General features: G+C 37.7%; 1 protein-coding gene across 1 annotated transcript in view; it reads left to right on the top strand.

Annotated features, from left to right (window-relative positions):
- Positions 1 to 17,407, top strand: part of SMYD3 (SET and MYND domain containing 3) — a 437,259-nt gene that overhangs the window by 340,314 nt on the left and 79,538 nt on the right. Inside the window, exons 6-7 of the mRNA XM_075146580.1 lie at positions 9,623 to 9,690; positions 12,179 to 12,281. Of these exons, the coding sequence (XP_075002681.1) occupies positions 9,623 to 9,690; positions 12,179 to 12,281 (171 nt within the window). The remainder of the gene's footprint in view (positions 1 to 9,622; positions 9,691 to 12,178; positions 12,282 to 17,407) is intronic.

The following is a 17,407-nucleotide window of genomic DNA, read 5'->3' as shown; positions in this document are numbered from 1 at the left end:
ACTAATCTGGTACAATAAAGAAAAATGCTATTTCAAAGGAAAATCTGTTCTATTCAGCTGTAGGTAGAACAATATACTGGGAGCTATTATCTGTTCTGTTGAAGTAATGGCACTTCTGCTAAGGAATCCTGATGGATGGGATGGTGACCTCTCTACTAGTTTCTGGGGTGCAGGCATTGTGGGTGTGTAAACCTTGTTCCCATGTAACCACCCAAAATATGTCTGTGGTTCCTTCTCTTGGGGAAACAAAACAGTTATTTTCTACTAGTACTTTCAAAAGTCCCAAAGGAATCCAAACAAAAGGTGAAAGGGAAGTTCCTCTTACTTGGTACCAACTATCCAGGCATTTCTGAATGGAGCGGGTTGTAGCATCCAGAGCCTCTTCAAGCAAAATCCCCCACCCTGGCCTACCAAGGGGAAATGCAGCTCTGAGATGCTCTGGTTTAGGTCCTAGGTGCCAAATGCACCCTGTGGATCCAAAGGAGTAAAGCAGGATTTTATTTTTTTTTCCCTGACTTAACTCCCTGTCACTTCCCAATATGGTCAAATACAGTGCACAATGCTAGCAAATTGTCTTTGGTATTGTTAGAAGTCATTGACTGACTGTGGTTTATCATCAAATAGGATTGTCCAAGAATGTCAGACTAGCATTATGGGAATGAGAAAACGAGTGGCATCAGCATGAAAGCTATGCCTCACAGTAACTAGAAGCGTATGTACTGTGTTGAGACTAAACATGTCCAATGTTATGGAATTTGGAAAATTAAATTATTTCAACTGTTTCCTGATCAGGGCAATGTTTGAAATAGCCCAAAAAATAGAGATGTAGGAAAAAAAAGTGCTGTCTGGAAGTCCTTGGGGAGTTGATTTTTCAGAGATACTAAGTGTGCACACATCCTATGGAAATCCAAGAACTCCTTGAATACTGAGTACTTGAGTTATACAGGCCTTAAAATTACTGCTTTAGATTTAATTTGTTCTATGCATCACATCACATCTTTACCTTAAGTGTAATACTGTTCTATTTTGTCCTGAGGAGGAAATGGAGTTTGACTTATATTTTCTGCCTTATCGTATCCTGCTATTTTCTGATATAGTCATATTCACCCTTCTGTACCAGCGCACACACTCACAGTGCAGTTTTCCCTTTCAGTCAGAAAGGGGTCTAGAACTGTGGTCGGGATTCATCTACCTCTTCAGTGCCTTTAATAGACAGTTATCCTTTTTTTTCCCCAAAGACCTCTCATTAAGGCAATCAGTGTGGGTATTTCAGTGTTTCAGGATTAAATACATAGTGGACTTTTTGTTTCACGGTTTTACTTTGTCCTGTTAAACTTCTAATTGCCACCTGGACTTAATATATTTGATGAATATCAGCTGGTACTCCACTCCTTTTCCCTGGCCACGGGCAGCTCGAGCCTGTGTCATGCAGAACACCTCCTATAGTAAGTAGCATCAGTCATCATATCTGACAATACTGTTCATATGCTTTCTGTGGAAGGAAGGAGTAAGGGTGAGTTCAAAAGCATTTTGCAGGCATATGCTAACCAAGTGCTAAAAAACTTTAAAAGGACAGTATTTTATTTATTAAATTCTGCATTGGCATTTTGTGAACAGCTCATATAATTTTCAAATTATACTTTTGCATGTAATTTAAATGACCTGCTCTCAGCAGATGTTTGATCTGCCAACAATGTGGAAGAACATAGCACATGTTTCCTATTGCCTTACTTGCTGATTTCCAAAGGCCTTTAGTGGGAAGAAAGGAGTTCAGACCACTGACGGTGATGGATTTATGAAAGGGTATGTCTGGTCCACTGATTTTTAGAAGTAGAATTGTCACCCAGTTTGAATGATAGGAATAAGTTAAAATTATTTTTTGCTTTAATGATTTGATAAAAAGAACAATACTTATTCCTTTTTATAAAACTGTATGTCAAAAGAAAAGTAGTAGTAGTTTATCTATAGGGAAAGGGCATAAGAAAAATGGAAGGAACTGGCAGTGATACGGGTATTCTTTTGGGCCTTGATGTGAAAACATTACAAGAGCCTGATATTTTTTCTGGTTAATACAAAACAAAGCAGGTTGTAGTTAGCCTTGCTTTGCAGTGATCATGGACACATACAGGATTACAGTGTCGTATGCTGGGATGAGTGGTTTCTGTGTAGTTTTTTCACCATACTAAGAAAAAAAGGTCTTAGGCTCAGTTCTAAAACTCCCTAGTCATCTGTGTATTAGGTTGTAACTCAAGTAGCAAAGTGAGACTAGAGCTGGTTCAAAAACGACATGCTACTTACGAAAAAATTATTAGAAAAAATGTTTGTTTTTTCTCAAAAAAAATGCTTTCCATGTTTCTAAATTAATCAAGATTAATGTTTTTGTTGCCCTTTTCAAAAGAATTTTCAAAATCAAACCTTTTATTTATGTTTGTTTAAATTTTTAAGATTTAAAAATACTCATTTTATGCCATCACATTTTGGAAGAGACATTTCATTTTTTTTCTACTCTTTGAAATTTCCTCCTCTTCAAACATTCTCAGCTTTTGTGCTTTCAGAAATTTCCTGGTGGAAACAATTTTAAAGAAATGGTATGAAAAAAGTTTTCCCCAGACTTTTATCTTCCCCCCACTTCCCCTCCCCCTCCCCCCCGCCCCCAAGTAGAAAAGATATTGTTGGGCAATAGTTAAAAGAATGAAAAGGGAAGAGGAAAGAGAGGCAAAAATCCACTAAGCCCAACAGACCAAATCCAAAGACTTATGGTCGATGAGCTTCAAGAGGTAAATATACTTGAAGGTCTAGCTCAACAAGCACCTCCAGAAGGAATAAGAATTATATTGCATCTGTGAGAATAAAGTTGGCAAACTCTGAAACATTTAGGCTAGGTTTCATCTCACCTAACTCAGGCTTCCTAGCAGTTATGAGTCTGGTATGAGGAAATCATCTGGGTAATGGAAGGAGATGACAGATAGTAATTTATTCTGCCTGTATTATTATTGGAAGTTATACAAGATTAATTCATTAATGTTTTGCTTTTGCCTATGTAATTTTCAGCAACCATAACTGAATCTCAACCTAATTTTTCATATTAAGTCCAACATTTATTTTTTGTATATACCATTCCAAAGCAGATAAACAGCTATCTGTAACAAAATAGGCAAAACAAATACAAAGTCAGTTAACCACTGCCGAATGCCCATGAAGTTTGATCTCATTCAATAAACAAGCAGTTTATTTTCAATAGGTGGGCATGCAGTGGCTGTTGAAATCAAGTTAATAACTCTGCCCCATTTCACAGGAGTGGAGTTACCAGTAGGAAAATGAGGACGAAGAGAAGGATGTCATGCCTCTACTCCACTCCGATTATAATACCAAATGCTGCAAACGTACTGTAATATGATCAATTAGTGGCTTTGCAGCTCCCTCTCTCCAGTTCTGCTCCAGAAATAGATGCATTTCAGTTCTGTTCCAAAAAGCAGGAATAATAATAACATTTGCAGAGCTGGGTAAAAGCTAGAATTTCACCAAAGGGAACAAGAGACTTGCTGACTGTTGTCAGAGAAGAAATTTGTGAAAAGGTTAGGACAGGTTGCACAAAACTTTTAATGGGTATTCTACAAAACTTCAAGATATTTCATTTTACCAAAAGAGTGCAATATTTTTGCATGTTTCAGGCTTTACCTTTTCAAGTCTCAGGTTTGTAACTACATCTTGCACATACTTAAAAAAAAAAAAAACAAAAAAAGTGCCCATAGCAAACATAACATTTGTCCTAGTAGTGATGGCTTTGAAATTCTTAGTAATCAAATATATTTAGCTGCATAGCTAAATATTTTTATTTGAAAGATTGGAGAAGTATGTGTGGGGTTAAGAAGAGAGGAGGTAATTTGCCATGGCCTATTTTCATTCCATTCCAATCAAAATTGCACCACTTAGCTGAGTACTAAAAAGGGATGCCTGAAGCACACTTGCATTAAATCATCTGTTAATGTCAGGCCAAATTTCTGGTCTACTGCCTTGTAAGTGGTGACAGCCTTCTGCAAGGGATACTTGTGTTCTGCACACTTGTCAGAAACTTTTATGTGCTAGGATAGCAAAAAAGGTCTGAAATATTGATAGTTGATGTGAAGAAAGATCTCCAAAGACGTAAGATGAAGAACAAAGAAAACAGTTGGAAATACACATCTTTGCTGTAACTAGCTCTGAAGTAATGGTAGTCTCTAATTCAGCCAAAACATTTATGTTTTGGCACAAGAGATTAGTAGGATGAATTGTTCTTGAAGTAAAACGAAATATTTGTGAATTCAGTCATGGTGTGAAAGAAATGTGACTTATCCAAATTTCATGCTATTGCAGCAAAATTTGGCTTCTGAGCAAGTATCGCAAACAGTTAACTACTTGTCCCCTTTCCTTAGTCTGAAAATCTAAGTAAGGTAAAGCTTTCCCAAAGCCATTCTAATATGTTTTGATTTCTGCCTGGAACAAAACACCAAAGAATCCTTTTTTTTCTCAGTTTATTTTGATCCTTCTGATGTCTCTTTCATCTAGTTTTGCTTCTGTGGTTCCCATGGAAGCCAGTAGGTAGGCCCCAAGTACAATTCAACGTAGAAATGGATTCAAAGTTCCTGATTTAGTAAAACATGCAAGCATGTATATATAAGCCGCAAAGGTCTAGTTTGCAAATGTGCCTTGTAACAGGGCTCTTTTCAGCACAGCATTCTGGTCGCAGACACCTTCCCGCCTTGTCCCATCTCCTCTCTCCCTCTCCAATACCCTGTCCAGTGAACAGAGCTGAGGTTTCAGAGCGAGAAGCTCTGCCTGCATGGGAAGCCTGGGTGTCATGGGCTGTGGCCATGAGCAGCTGAGTGAAATACACTCAAAGCAGGGGCTTGACAGGTCTGTCACTGCCGTGGCATACTGTGCATTTACAGTTTAGCACTGTTGCTCTAGTGCTTCATGTGCCAAATGAAGTCATTAGCAGATTTGAGATCTATCAACCATCTGTGCCTGGTATCTGTTCATCCTTGAGTGGGAAAAAGCTATCGGTGCAGACCTATAGTGGGATGTAGTGGTGCTAGAAGGTCTCTGGGGTATGTCTTGGTCATTTGACTTAGTATGCCTCTCGCATAGCGTTTACTGCCCACCCTTTCCTCCTGGATAATGTTTGAGTCTTTTGAAAAACCTGTTAACGTGAGAACTGGTTACAGCATCTTTTGTTAAATATTTACCAATGACCAGGAATACCCAGCCAGCTTTGAGGTGAATGAGAAACTTAATAATCCATGAAGATTTTTTTTATATCTTTAATTTACATTACATTGGGTTCATAGATTGGGAAAAAAAAAGTGTTAGCTATGGCTTTCTTCCTGGTGGTGGGTTAGAATACACCAGCTGTGACACACCATTTACAGAGATGACTGAAGTCATTGTATATCAAAGCTGAGAATGATATTGACCCTGTCAGTGCAATATACTCTTTGGTAGTCCTTCTTGTAAGGGTTTCTTATACGTGTGATAAGAGCTGCCTCACTGTGTTGCAGTAACGTACAGGAACACGTGGAGACAAAATGGTTGATTATAAGTCCTGGTGTTTGTAATTTGATCTCTGCAGCAAGTGTTAGCCAATAATGACTTGTTCTCTTTCCCTTACTCCCTTATTGACACTTTTCATTGTCTTAGTGTCCCAAATTCCAAATCTGGAATGTCCTGCTATCAAGTCTGATTCTGCTTTATTTAACCCAAATGCAAATCCATAATATAAAGCAATATGAATGAGGTCTGAACTGAAAGTGAATTCAACTCAGTTGCCAAACTGAAGCCTTCATACCCTGTCAAATGCAAACACCGAAATAAATCTTCATGGCTGTCCACTAGACTGTGGGTCTGGCACAGACAGAGTTTGCTGAGACAGTAGCTCCAGACATCTTGAGAACAGAGACCTCCTTACGGGGTAAATTTATGGAATTTTCATATGTCATTCAGAGAGGAAATAAAATTTAAGAGATTGCAGTAATTTTTGTTTGCTGATAAAGTACGCCTGAGAATAATGGTCAGTCAGTATAGTTGGTTTACTCTCTGTGTGTTTACCAGTCTGGGAAAGATTATGTCTTCTACTTGGGTTACCTTACTGAGTACAGGATACCTCTCTAAAACATGTGCAGTCTCTCAAAAGAACAGATCTTTTTATTTAATTCAATCAGTTTATATAATATTGTTTGTTGTTTGAAATAGCAGTTCCTTTTAAATAAACTTGCAGGATTTATTGCCATGGAGCCAACTGATTCTTTAAATTGTTAGTGAAATGTATGACCAATCAGGCTGTGATGCTAAGCCTTGAGAGCCCTAGGATACTCCTAAGTAATTTTCGCATTGCGGAGGTTTGAAAAGTCTGTGACTCTTCCCTGAGAATTTTCCCTTGGTTCTCATGCTGGGAGATGTGTTATTTCAGAAATTTTAGAAATGGCAAGGAATTTGACTTTGCAGCTTTGAAGTTCTGAAATATGTGGGCATTTTTCCTTATTTGTGGGTAAAACAAACTCTGTGAGTACTCTATTCTGTCTCCGTATGTGAATATGCAGTTTTAGTGCTGCATAGCTGGATAGAAGGAATTTTTAGAGGAATCAGAAGGGGCAAGCTGAATAACAGCACAAATTAAATAACTGAGATAAATGATTCTGCAGGAGTTAAGATGACAAGGGCCGTGTCCTTGTAAGAAAGAACCCATTTCTTGAAGTGACAGATTGCCGAGAATTGTTTATTCTTTCTTATTTTAAAATCTGGGACCACAGAGAATCAGAACCTGATTGTAGTATAAAGAATAAGGTGGATCGGTTAAGGCAGAAAAAAGACAGCACAAGGTGACCATGACACCTGAAAGAAATAACTGTGATACTTGACAAAGTAGTTGTTTGTTTTGCCTTGGGTTTTTTTTCCTGGAGTTAGTTAACTTCCAGTCCCGGTAGGTTTTGATCTGTAAACGATTGCCTTGGGAATAAGCAGCTTACCTGTGCTCTCCTACAGCAGTGTTAGATACTCCAGATTTAGCTGTTATTTGAGCTACATCTGTGAATCCTGGGAAGCTAGGAAAATGGATTTTTCTTCAGGCGTTCTGTAAAAGAAATGCCTTCTTCCTTCTGTTTCTTGAGAGGTGTGGTCTACATCAACTCTTGTGGTGGACTTTTGGATTGAAATCTCAGAACTCCCCTTGGCAGGACTGATCTTTAACTTCGAGATTCAAAACCTCTTAAAAGAGAAATGATAAATGATGAGATCTTACTCCCACCACCACCGTTCCTCTCTCTCCACTTGCTGAGGACAAAAAGCAGCCATAACAAAGGCTACTATCTGTAGTACACTTTGTATGTGCATCACTGTTTTTTTTGTATCTGAGTTTAAAAGGGGGGGAAAGATTGTCTCCTAGGAGGTTAATCAAACCTCAGAGCACCTGAAACTTCTCATGCCTTTGGCAGGATAGCACGCAAAATCATGTAGCTCAAAATTCATGGGACCAGTTAGACTTCTGTGTGTGTTTACGTACTTAAATACCTTTTTAGATCTGTATACTTTGGATTCACAGTCTCATATTTGAAACTGCAAATAATTAGAAATTAGATGATATTTCACTACCTCACTGGGATATTAAGATGCAACTGCACACTGTGGAAATATCTAAAACAGAGAGGTTAAAAAGTGCCTCATGGCGAACTACTCTTGAAAGATGCTCTTGATGTCTGAATCTCAGAGCATCCATTCATCTCATGTTTTTCTTCACTTATATCATGGTATAAAAAGCTAATGCATGTTTCTGAAAAGGAAAAAGTAAAACTATTGCTACTTCTATGTGTAAAACTTTTCACATAACAGAATACATACCTTTAATAGAAAATGATGAAACAGTCTCTATAACTCTATAGTGATCAAAATTCAATATTGTTAATATAAACAGTTTTACAGGAGATTTGCAAGGAAGAGGGATTCATTTAGTTCTAGGAGATGTTTGACCTCTGCTACTTCATAATCCGTTAGAGAGAGCTAAGGTCCACATATGCTGGCTTGCTTTCTCTTTTACCTGGAAGGCGTTGTTTTTGCAATAAATACCAAAATCAAGTCAATATTTTTAGAACCAGGATAATTGCCACTTTAAATGGAGTAATCTTTGCTCAGAAGTTGTCTGACACTTTATATCCAATGCCAGCAGGAAAGAAATAATTAAGATGTATGCTTTTGGTAATTGATCAGGAACATTTGAATGGGTTACATAAATAATAGCCTAATCAAAGTATTGTCTAACCATTTAAAAAAACACATGACCTACTGCATGTACATTTATTTAAATTAACATTGCTGTCAGAATTTATGAGAAATTTTGAAAGAGGATTTCATTTTCACCTTATGGTTAATGCTTTCATAAATAATAATTTGTCAATTTATAGGATAAAATATACTCTTAAATTGTTCAGTGTACCTCTTTAAAATAGAGGTGTGCATTTACTGTTCTGGGCAATTACTCTATGGATAAAACTGCAACTTTCAAATCTCATTCTGACGTCTGCCAAAACCTACTCTAACTCATTTTCTGTTCTAACGAGAATTAATGATATTAATAATCTCATGTTATGCAGAAGAGACCTGGGACTTTTCCTGTATTTGCAGTATCATGCAGTGTTTTTCTACATAAAATATTTTATTAGTATGTCATTGATAACTGACCAACAGATTATCTAAAAAAAAAAATACAAACCCAGCTGTTCCAAAAAAACCTCAGATATTTAAAAAATACATTAGGAATTGGGTTCTGGTACTTGTTTAAGCCCATGAAAATTGTATTTGCTAATAATTTACAAAGTGCTGATCTATCTTGAACACCGAGAAACTCCATTCTGATAGTTTGGGGTAGGGCTATATCTACTTGCAAGCAACTTCCATTCTTCTCCACTCTTTCTAAAACCACCTTAGCTTTGTATGATTGTGTGAGGGGAGGATACGCTATCAAGCTGAATATTTGAGATTAAATGAAAGGTTATATTTCTCTTGAATGGCAGTTTGAACGTGCTTTTTTGTGGGATCTCTTATATGCAAACCAAAATACCAATAACATGAAAGATACGCTATTGTCCAGTGTTTGTATTTATTTGTGCCCATGTCAGGTTGCCACAGTCAAGGCTGCTCTTTACTTCAAAACTGTCCCACATATATTCTTTGAGCTCCACTGGTACTCATTAAAAGGTGCTGTGACAGCCTGGCATCAGCAGAGTCCCTGCGTGGAAACAGCCACTCTTTTCATCAGCAGTCACTGTCATCTGCTATGTTGTCTCTGTGCTGAGCTTCTCAGGCTCTGTGTAGGGTGGCTTTTTTTTTCCCCTCTGCACAGGAAAGTAGAGCCTCTGCATGTGTTTAACCCCACATTTTTGCAGGATACTAATATGTCTTTAATTGACTGCAGTTTTACAGGAGAGTGTGTCCCAGATGTGATTGCTCTAAAATGAAAGAGCACCAGTGTCGGGCTTGAATGTTTCCCATCCAATTACCAATTGCCCCTTCATTTTATTTTGAAAGTTTTTTTCAGTTGAATATGGGGTTTCCAAATGATTCTGGTAATTCTGGATTTTTTCCCTTGTTTTTACAGGTGACCTGTAACTGTTTCACCATCAGTAATGGAGAGATGCAGGATGTTGGTGTTGGCCTGTTTCCCAGGTACTGTGGACACTGTTTCATTCACAGGCAAAATCTATGTAAGTTTTTTTCCTTTTTCCTAGGTAGCTGTAAGGGCTATCAAAGCAGCAGGTAACATGTCTAAATGAGAAACTGGGAAATGCAAATAAATTAAAGGAGAATAAAATATATGATCAAGTTGAAAACATTCTTAATACTCCTGATTACAGAGTTAAAACAGTTTAAATAAGATACATCTTTATATCTTATTTTTATGGAGGTGGTAGTCTTTTCTAAGTAAGAATAAATGCTGACATCAAAAATATGTGACTGGGACTAGTAAGAGGAAACCTGTTCAGCATTGCTTTAGAACACAGATATTTTGCAGCTGAGAGACTTCTGAACTGGCAATTAAAAGACAAATATTGGCAAGGTGAAAAGATAAGCCCCTTGAGAGATGGATGTTAATATTTGAATTTGTTATTATTATTTCTTGTTTGTATTAGGTAAGAAGTACGTACCAGGGAAGGTTTTGCCTTCATAGAATTAGTTACCTGTAATTATTAATGTGGAAAATTAGTATGTATAGTTTAAAATTAGATTTTACCATCTCAATTTTTTGTTAATGCAAAATGTTAATGTTAATATGTTGTCAATACCTCAGTGGGCCTGTTGCTGTTGTTTCTTTTTCTACTAATGTCACACGTGTAAGATGTGACTAAGGACACTTAATATCTTGAGGCCTGCCTTGCGGTAAAGATAAGGAAAAGATGCTTAGGAGGACATGGGAATTAGTGTTATGAAAAGTACAGAACAGTCATTTCATTTCATAGTGGAATGGAAACAAATCCTTTCACATACTTGGGAAAAATGGATCATTATTTTGGCACATTATTATTAGTGAAATGTTTTCTTTTGGTTGAAAAAAGCCCCTGACTGCGAAGAAAGCGGCTATCTATGTTCTGTGATAATGCACTGCCAAGGGATGCAAGAGACTTTTTCCCAAGTCAGTTCAGAGCAGTTGGAGTTTTAGTGTAGCAAATCACTCTGAGCTGGGAAAATTGTGAACTTAAATCTGTGGTTCCCAAATTCTAGGCAAATGCCCTTCCAGATGAATTCATATGCTTCCAGATGAAATGGTCATCAAACCCACTAGTGTTTCCGTGAGATGAAATTTGATTAAAAGTGCTTTATTTAGTCTCATTAAGAGGTTGTATATTGTTGCGTGGCTTGATAGCTTCAGCATCCCAATATATTTTAAAATAGGTAAAATCCTGTGGTCCTTCTCTGCATCACCTTGCCAGCAGCTTTGGGAGTATGCCCAGTGATCTCACAATAAGTGAAATGTATACTCTCTCCCAGTGTATATTACTGGGTTCATGTGGAGATTAACTACAGATATTTTATTAGGCCAGAAGGGATATCAAAAGAGTCAGGCTCCTGTTGATAGCTCCTTTAAGAGTCAAGAACTGAATAAACGTGGTTTGGTGCAGGGCTCTGACCCTCGGCAACATCCTCTATTTTGCCAACAACAGTTGGGATTTTGAGTTGCTGAATCAGGCAGACAGGAAAGCAAATAAAGGCAGCCAGGAGCTGGATAAGCCAGAAATTCTTCTTCCAGCCTGATGATGCCAGAATTGTTCTTTCAATGGGTCATTCCCATAGGGGAAGAACCATCAGCCCCACACCTGCTATGGGACTGATGTTGGTCTGGCAAAGTCAGTTGTTTCTCTCCCAGCTAATGAAACATGGGACTCAAAAGACTATAGTGGACGTTGTGGATGTTGTTCTTAACAGTCTCCTTCAAAAAAGAGGGAAGGGCACGTCTGTGTCAGGAGATCCACACGCGTGTGTGTCTCTTGAGGGTGGCAGCAGCTCCTCAATGAGCTGTGCTGCTTCAGCTGTCACACACCACAAGAACAGAGGCTGGACCAAAATATGCGTAAAACAGAGGCAATGGCTGTATCTCTTCTTTCAGCTCTATACACCAAGTACTTCAGTTTTGGGACATAGTATACTCCATTGTCTACCTGATATGAAATACAGGTTGATTCCTGGCCCCTTTGAGCTGTGGTTCCACTGATCGTCAAGGTAACTGATGAGGTTAGTGCCCTGAAACTGAGCTGAAGCAGCAGCAATAAAACAGAGTCCCAAGGTACTAGCCTTTTGTTCTGAACTGTCCGGGTTGCCTTGTTCTCTGCCTTGCCCTCTCTCCCGAGTCAGGCCTCTCGGAGTGTCACTGGGAGGCCATTGCCTCCCTCCCACCCTGAGTACACAGAAGACAGAAACACGTGAAGAGATCCAGGAATGGCTCCTATTAGCAATGAATATAAATCTTCTAAGCATTAATTTTCCTCCCCTAACCAAGAGCAGTTGATTTACCAGGGATTTTATTTGTTTCGTAACTTAATTGTTTGATACTTCAGATGTAATCATGTTAGCTACTTTTAAATGATTAAAGGGGAATGACAGTGGAGGCTCCTCTGTAAACTTCTTTCTCTCTCTTTCTCCCCCTCTACTTCCCTCACAGCATGTCTTTACTGAACCACAGCTGTGACCCAAACTGCGTGATCGTTTTTGAAGGATACCAGCTTTTACTTCGCTCTGTCCGAGAGATCCAGATTGGTGAAGAGGTAATTAACTTGTCCTCCCTTCCATCACAGACACCTGCAACAATGACGTCTCCCTAAATAAATTCCAGACTGCAGGGCCACCAGCTTAATATTTTGATGATATATTGGTGCCACTTTCTAGAACATAGCTATCAGGGGGAAAATGATAAATAGAATCATCTCTTCACACTGCCTGGGCCCCATAATCATTACTTCTCATAAATCACTAGCAGTCTTGATAAATTCTTGTTCCTCCTTTCCTCCTCTAGGCACTTCATTTTGTTTGTATTTGAATGTCTTTACCCTGATGGAAACACTTACAATATTTCTGGGTGGAATGCAGTGTTCACTAAGTCATTGCAACAATAAGCATTTGTCAGGCTGCGACCATACTGTTGTAGTAAACCTTTCATCGACAGTGAAAGTAGCAAGACAAGGTTTGTTTTCTTGTCCATTTCACTAGAAGAGACTTCAAAATATCCCTTTCAAGAGATTTCTGATTTTATCTAAGGTATTCTCAGCTTTGTTTTATGACAGCATTTGTATTACTTTGAAAATAATCATTTGTGGCTAGGTAAGCATTTCAAAGTAAATGTCTTTTGCAGTAATGCAATATTGAATTTGCTTAGTAAGGCCTGCAAAGACGTGATGTATATATGTAACTTTGCATGCACCAGTGACCTATGCAGCCCTAGCTGTTGGTCATTTCAAAACCATGACCTAATGTAAATATGGTTCACGCCTGTGCTTCAAACTCTGGGAGGATGAAGGACATGCATATTCTAATTTAGAGGTAGTATCTCTTTTCCTCCCTATGAAGTGTTTTCTTCTTTCTCTAAGATATAGGCCATCAAAATAAGTAAACAGTAAAGTATTTTTTTAGGCAAAATATTGTGGAGAACCAACACAAACGCTTTTGCATACTTACCTTTTTGCCAAGAGAAATATTTTAGGATGCAATATACTTTTGTGGAGCTATTAAGTGTAAACATCTTTCGGTCTGGCATTCTTGTTCAAGCGGAATTATAGACACTTTTCTTCAATTTATCCATATACCATAACTTTCCTCTTGGCTTCCCAATTCACCAAGATGGGTTGTTTATTCAAAAATACAGTAGATTTTAATGTCTTCCCAGGATGCATTTGGGTTAATTATGAGAGTTCTAAATTTTGAAGCTATCTTATTTTTATGTAAATGAATATCTTTTTCTAGATAAATTCCATAAAGCAATTCTTTATAACAAGCAGCTTTTACAGAGTGGGAGAGGCCCTCAGGTGGCCCTGGGTGGTTCTGGAATGAGAAGTGAAGTAGAATTCCCTTGCAGGTATGACTACCGTGCAGACTGTGCTACGGGTGTGAAGCTATGACCCAAATTTTAGACTTAGTGTTAGTGGCATGTAACCCACAGAAGTCTCTAGGTTAGAATCAGTGGTGAAACAGATATGGTGTAAGTTACAAGTCATTTGTTAGGCAATCAGGAAATAAATGTAAGTTATAAAGCAGGGCAGCTAGGACCAATTTGTTTGCAGTAACTTCGGCAGTTGTGTGAATACAGGCTTTAAAATCACTGCACCTTATGCAGGCATATTATATTTTCTAAAAAACTTTGCCTCCAATGAGACAGTAAAATAAAGTCAGAATTTTCCAAAGAATTTCAGGTTCTGGTGTCTTTGTTGTTACTATTGCTTCTGGTTTTGGTACTGAAAGGAAAACTTGCCTTAAGGAACATGTAAGATTTTACATATATATACACTGTGTCAAAGCAGGTGCCCTCTTGACATACCTGGAAATAAAAGTCTCAGGCTGAGGTACATGCTTCTTTGAATAAGGATGTGTCTAAGGAAGAAAATGGGCATAAGTGAGAAAGTAAAGATACAAAGTGAATATTAATTTAGATCTGTTATGGGAAGAGGAAGCAAAAGAAAATTATTATGAGGGTATGTACAAGTCAGCAGTTTAATATTATTTTCAACACCCAATTACTTTTCCTCTTACACAACTGCTACCGCTTTTCATTTTGTGTTCTGCATGATAGCTTTGGTACAACTTTTCCACGCTGCCTTACTGCTTGCCTGTAGGGTGAGCTCAGTTTTCTTAATAGCCATGTATTGAATTTACACACCTATATACATGAAACTACATTACCTGTTATGAGCTGAGTTTTTACTTATATTACTGAGGTCATGATTTGAGCTAATGGGAGAGAAAATACATGTCAGGGAGGAATCCGATTGGGTTTTCCGAATAAATTGACTTTTCTGAGGTGGTAAGATGAACATTGTTTCAAGTCATGAGGCAACAAGAAAACTTAAATAATCATAAGCTGTAGAAAACCTGCCTTATCCTGTTCAAACTTACACTAGATTTAGACAAAATGAGATCCCCTATGTAATGATTAATAGAAAGTAAATATTGGAAATGAGAAGCTAAGTAGCAAGTCAAGCTCAGATTAGTAGAAGACAACTATGGCTTTATTATCCGTACAGGAACAAACATGATAGGGCTTCTGGACCCTTGCCGGGAAAGTATCAGCCACTGCAATATGATTGTTCACTAGGCCAGTGAGAAGTAAAAATATTTTTGCACATTTGTAGTGCTTTCTATCAATCAGAGGACACTACAACAATTTACTCATGTTAAGGAGTTGTTGACCACCTATAATCACAGGGAAAACAGAGACACAGGGAGTTGAGGTGACTGGCCATTGTGGTCATCTCACAGTTATGTAAAGAGGGAGGCACCAGTAGATCTGATTTTGGTTGTAAACCAGAACAGATATTATTACATTGGATGTAGCTGCTGCAGTGTGATGCAGATTTATTCGGGAATAACATTTATGCCTCAATCACACTTTAGAGTGCTCATGCTATATGCAGTAATTATATTTATCAAGTCAGTGATAAAAAGCATGCAAGATTATGAGAACCTCAAAAAGTTTTTGTGTCCTGATGGAAGATGTTTCAGTTCAGTTTTAGTCTCATGTCTAGGCAGATTTTGTTGGCTTTGCATGTTTTTGACGGGAAGGCATGTGGCATTTAGTGGTTTTTAACTGAATATTGGTTTGGGCTTTGAAATTTATTCACATCCTAAAATGTATCTCGGGCAGTAGAAAATTAGGACTCCTGAGCCAGAATCCTGAATAGAATGAAAGTGCTAAATTTGATGGTGCTGTATTGTTGGAAAACTAATCGCTCCTAAAATCATATGCAAAAATTCTAGCCATCTAGGCCTTTTTTGTGGCAAAGACAGTGTTGCCAGTCCTGAAGCTCTAAGAAATCATGAGTCATGAATGTTACTTTTTTGTAACAGGCATTGAAAGAAGGGATTCATGTATAATTGCATGGTTTCCCAAGTTGAAGCTTTAAGAAAACAAAGTGTATTGCAGGAATCGTAATAAAATACTGATAGTTGGCAAGATGGAGAAGTGTCTGGGCCTTAAATTTTGCTTCGGAAACCAAAAGTTCAGATTTATCTTTAGGTATATTATTTGGGTTTTATACTAATGTGGTTCTATGGAATTGCATGCTCTTTGAGGGCAGAAAGTTACCATTTTAAACAAAACCACACTACGTTCCCATTGGCTTTTGCCAATGAATGCTTTAGTTGATGTTCAGAACAACAGCTTTCATTTCTATTATTATACAACTAATTTGTCTGTTTAAATGACATTTATAATCCTCATTAAATGTATAATTTTTAAAGTGAAAATTTGGCTCTGATGGGAAACTTCCTTCAAGCTTAGTAGCCTTTCTTTTTTTTTTTCCCCATACTTGCTCTGACTCTGTTATAATTCATATAAGACGGTATGCGTCTATGCTAATACCCCAAATTCTAGTGCTTGACCAGCAGGTAATGATCACCACTAAATTTAAGTGTTTTCTGTCCTGCAGCTGGCATAAAGGGAATGAAACAGATAGGGAGCAGAGGAAGGACAAAAGAAGTGAAAAGAGGACAAGGCTTGGAAGCAACTATTGATCTCCGTGCATAGATTGGGGGTTGAGGTGGCTAGAAAGGGTATCCTAACACTCTGTACACTCTACTCTGTACCAGGTTTTTGAGCATAGTTGAATCTAATAGCAGGAAGAAAAAAACAGATTTTTGTGAGGATTTTATTCTATATATCCGTACTTAAAAGACTACAGCACTTTCTGAAACTTGCTTCCAGCACCTCAAAACTAATTATAACACCTTTTTGCTCCTCAAGGTAATGTTAGTTGTAGTGCCGACTATCACAGCTTTTGTAACGTTAGGTGATGTTACTTTGACAGTAAATAGTATAAAGATTTCCTTTTCTTGCACTTTCTTCTTTGCAAAAATGAAATTTAAGTATTGCAAGGAAAGGTAAGATATGGGGAAGGATTATAAGAAAGCAAAAATTATTCACCTAGAGATCACCAAGGCTTCTTCAATGATAAGGTAGCCTATCAGCTAGTTTACTTTCTCAAAGAGATAAGCAGCCTGCTCTGAAGAGGTCTTCATCATTTCCCTACCCTTAAGTAACCAACCACTTTAAACAGCATCAAGATGTGTACTATAATTTCAATTTACTTTTTGTTAATTACTGTGTCTACCTGGTGTTTTGCAGGCAGACATGAGTTTATTTTGCCTAATCTCCAATTAGAAGTTGTATAGCTGTGGTTAGTTCAGTGCATAGCTCAAATCAGTTAGTCCTGCTGAGAGACAGGTTGTATTAGCTGAGGTCCAGTTCTGCTCCAGAATGGGTGCATGACTTCTCATCAGCTTCAGAGTTCAGTTAGAGCAAATTTGTATCTTTCTGCAGGAAGTCACATAACTGACCGTACTCTTACGGAACAACTAATTTTTAAAATTAATACTAAATACAAATCATAATTTCAGATGACCAGCAATTAAATCTATCTTCGTGACAGATTTCAGCCAAGATATGTAATATTTCTGTTATTATAATTCTATGAGGAGAAGTTTTATATCTGTGTATGTTTGACACATTACATTTTGTCACATTACATTTTTTAAAACCAAATTTTTCCTTGAGTTAGAAGGCGTTTTGATCATATATGCCAAAACAGAAAGAGCACAGACTGTTCACCACTTATATAACTCTGTCTCAGGAACAGAGTTTTGTATACAACCCTCCCTAAGATCCTGAGACCCTTGAGTGCAAAAA

This window comes from Calonectris borealis, chromosome 3, assembly GCF_964195595.1.
Source record: "Calonectris borealis chromosome 3, bCalBor7.hap1.2, whole genome shotgun sequence".
NCBI classification, from domain to species: domain Eukaryota; kingdom Metazoa; phylum Chordata; class Aves; order Procellariiformes; family Procellariidae; genus Calonectris; species Calonectris borealis.
This window is presented reverse-complemented; position numbering and strand designations above follow the sequence as displayed.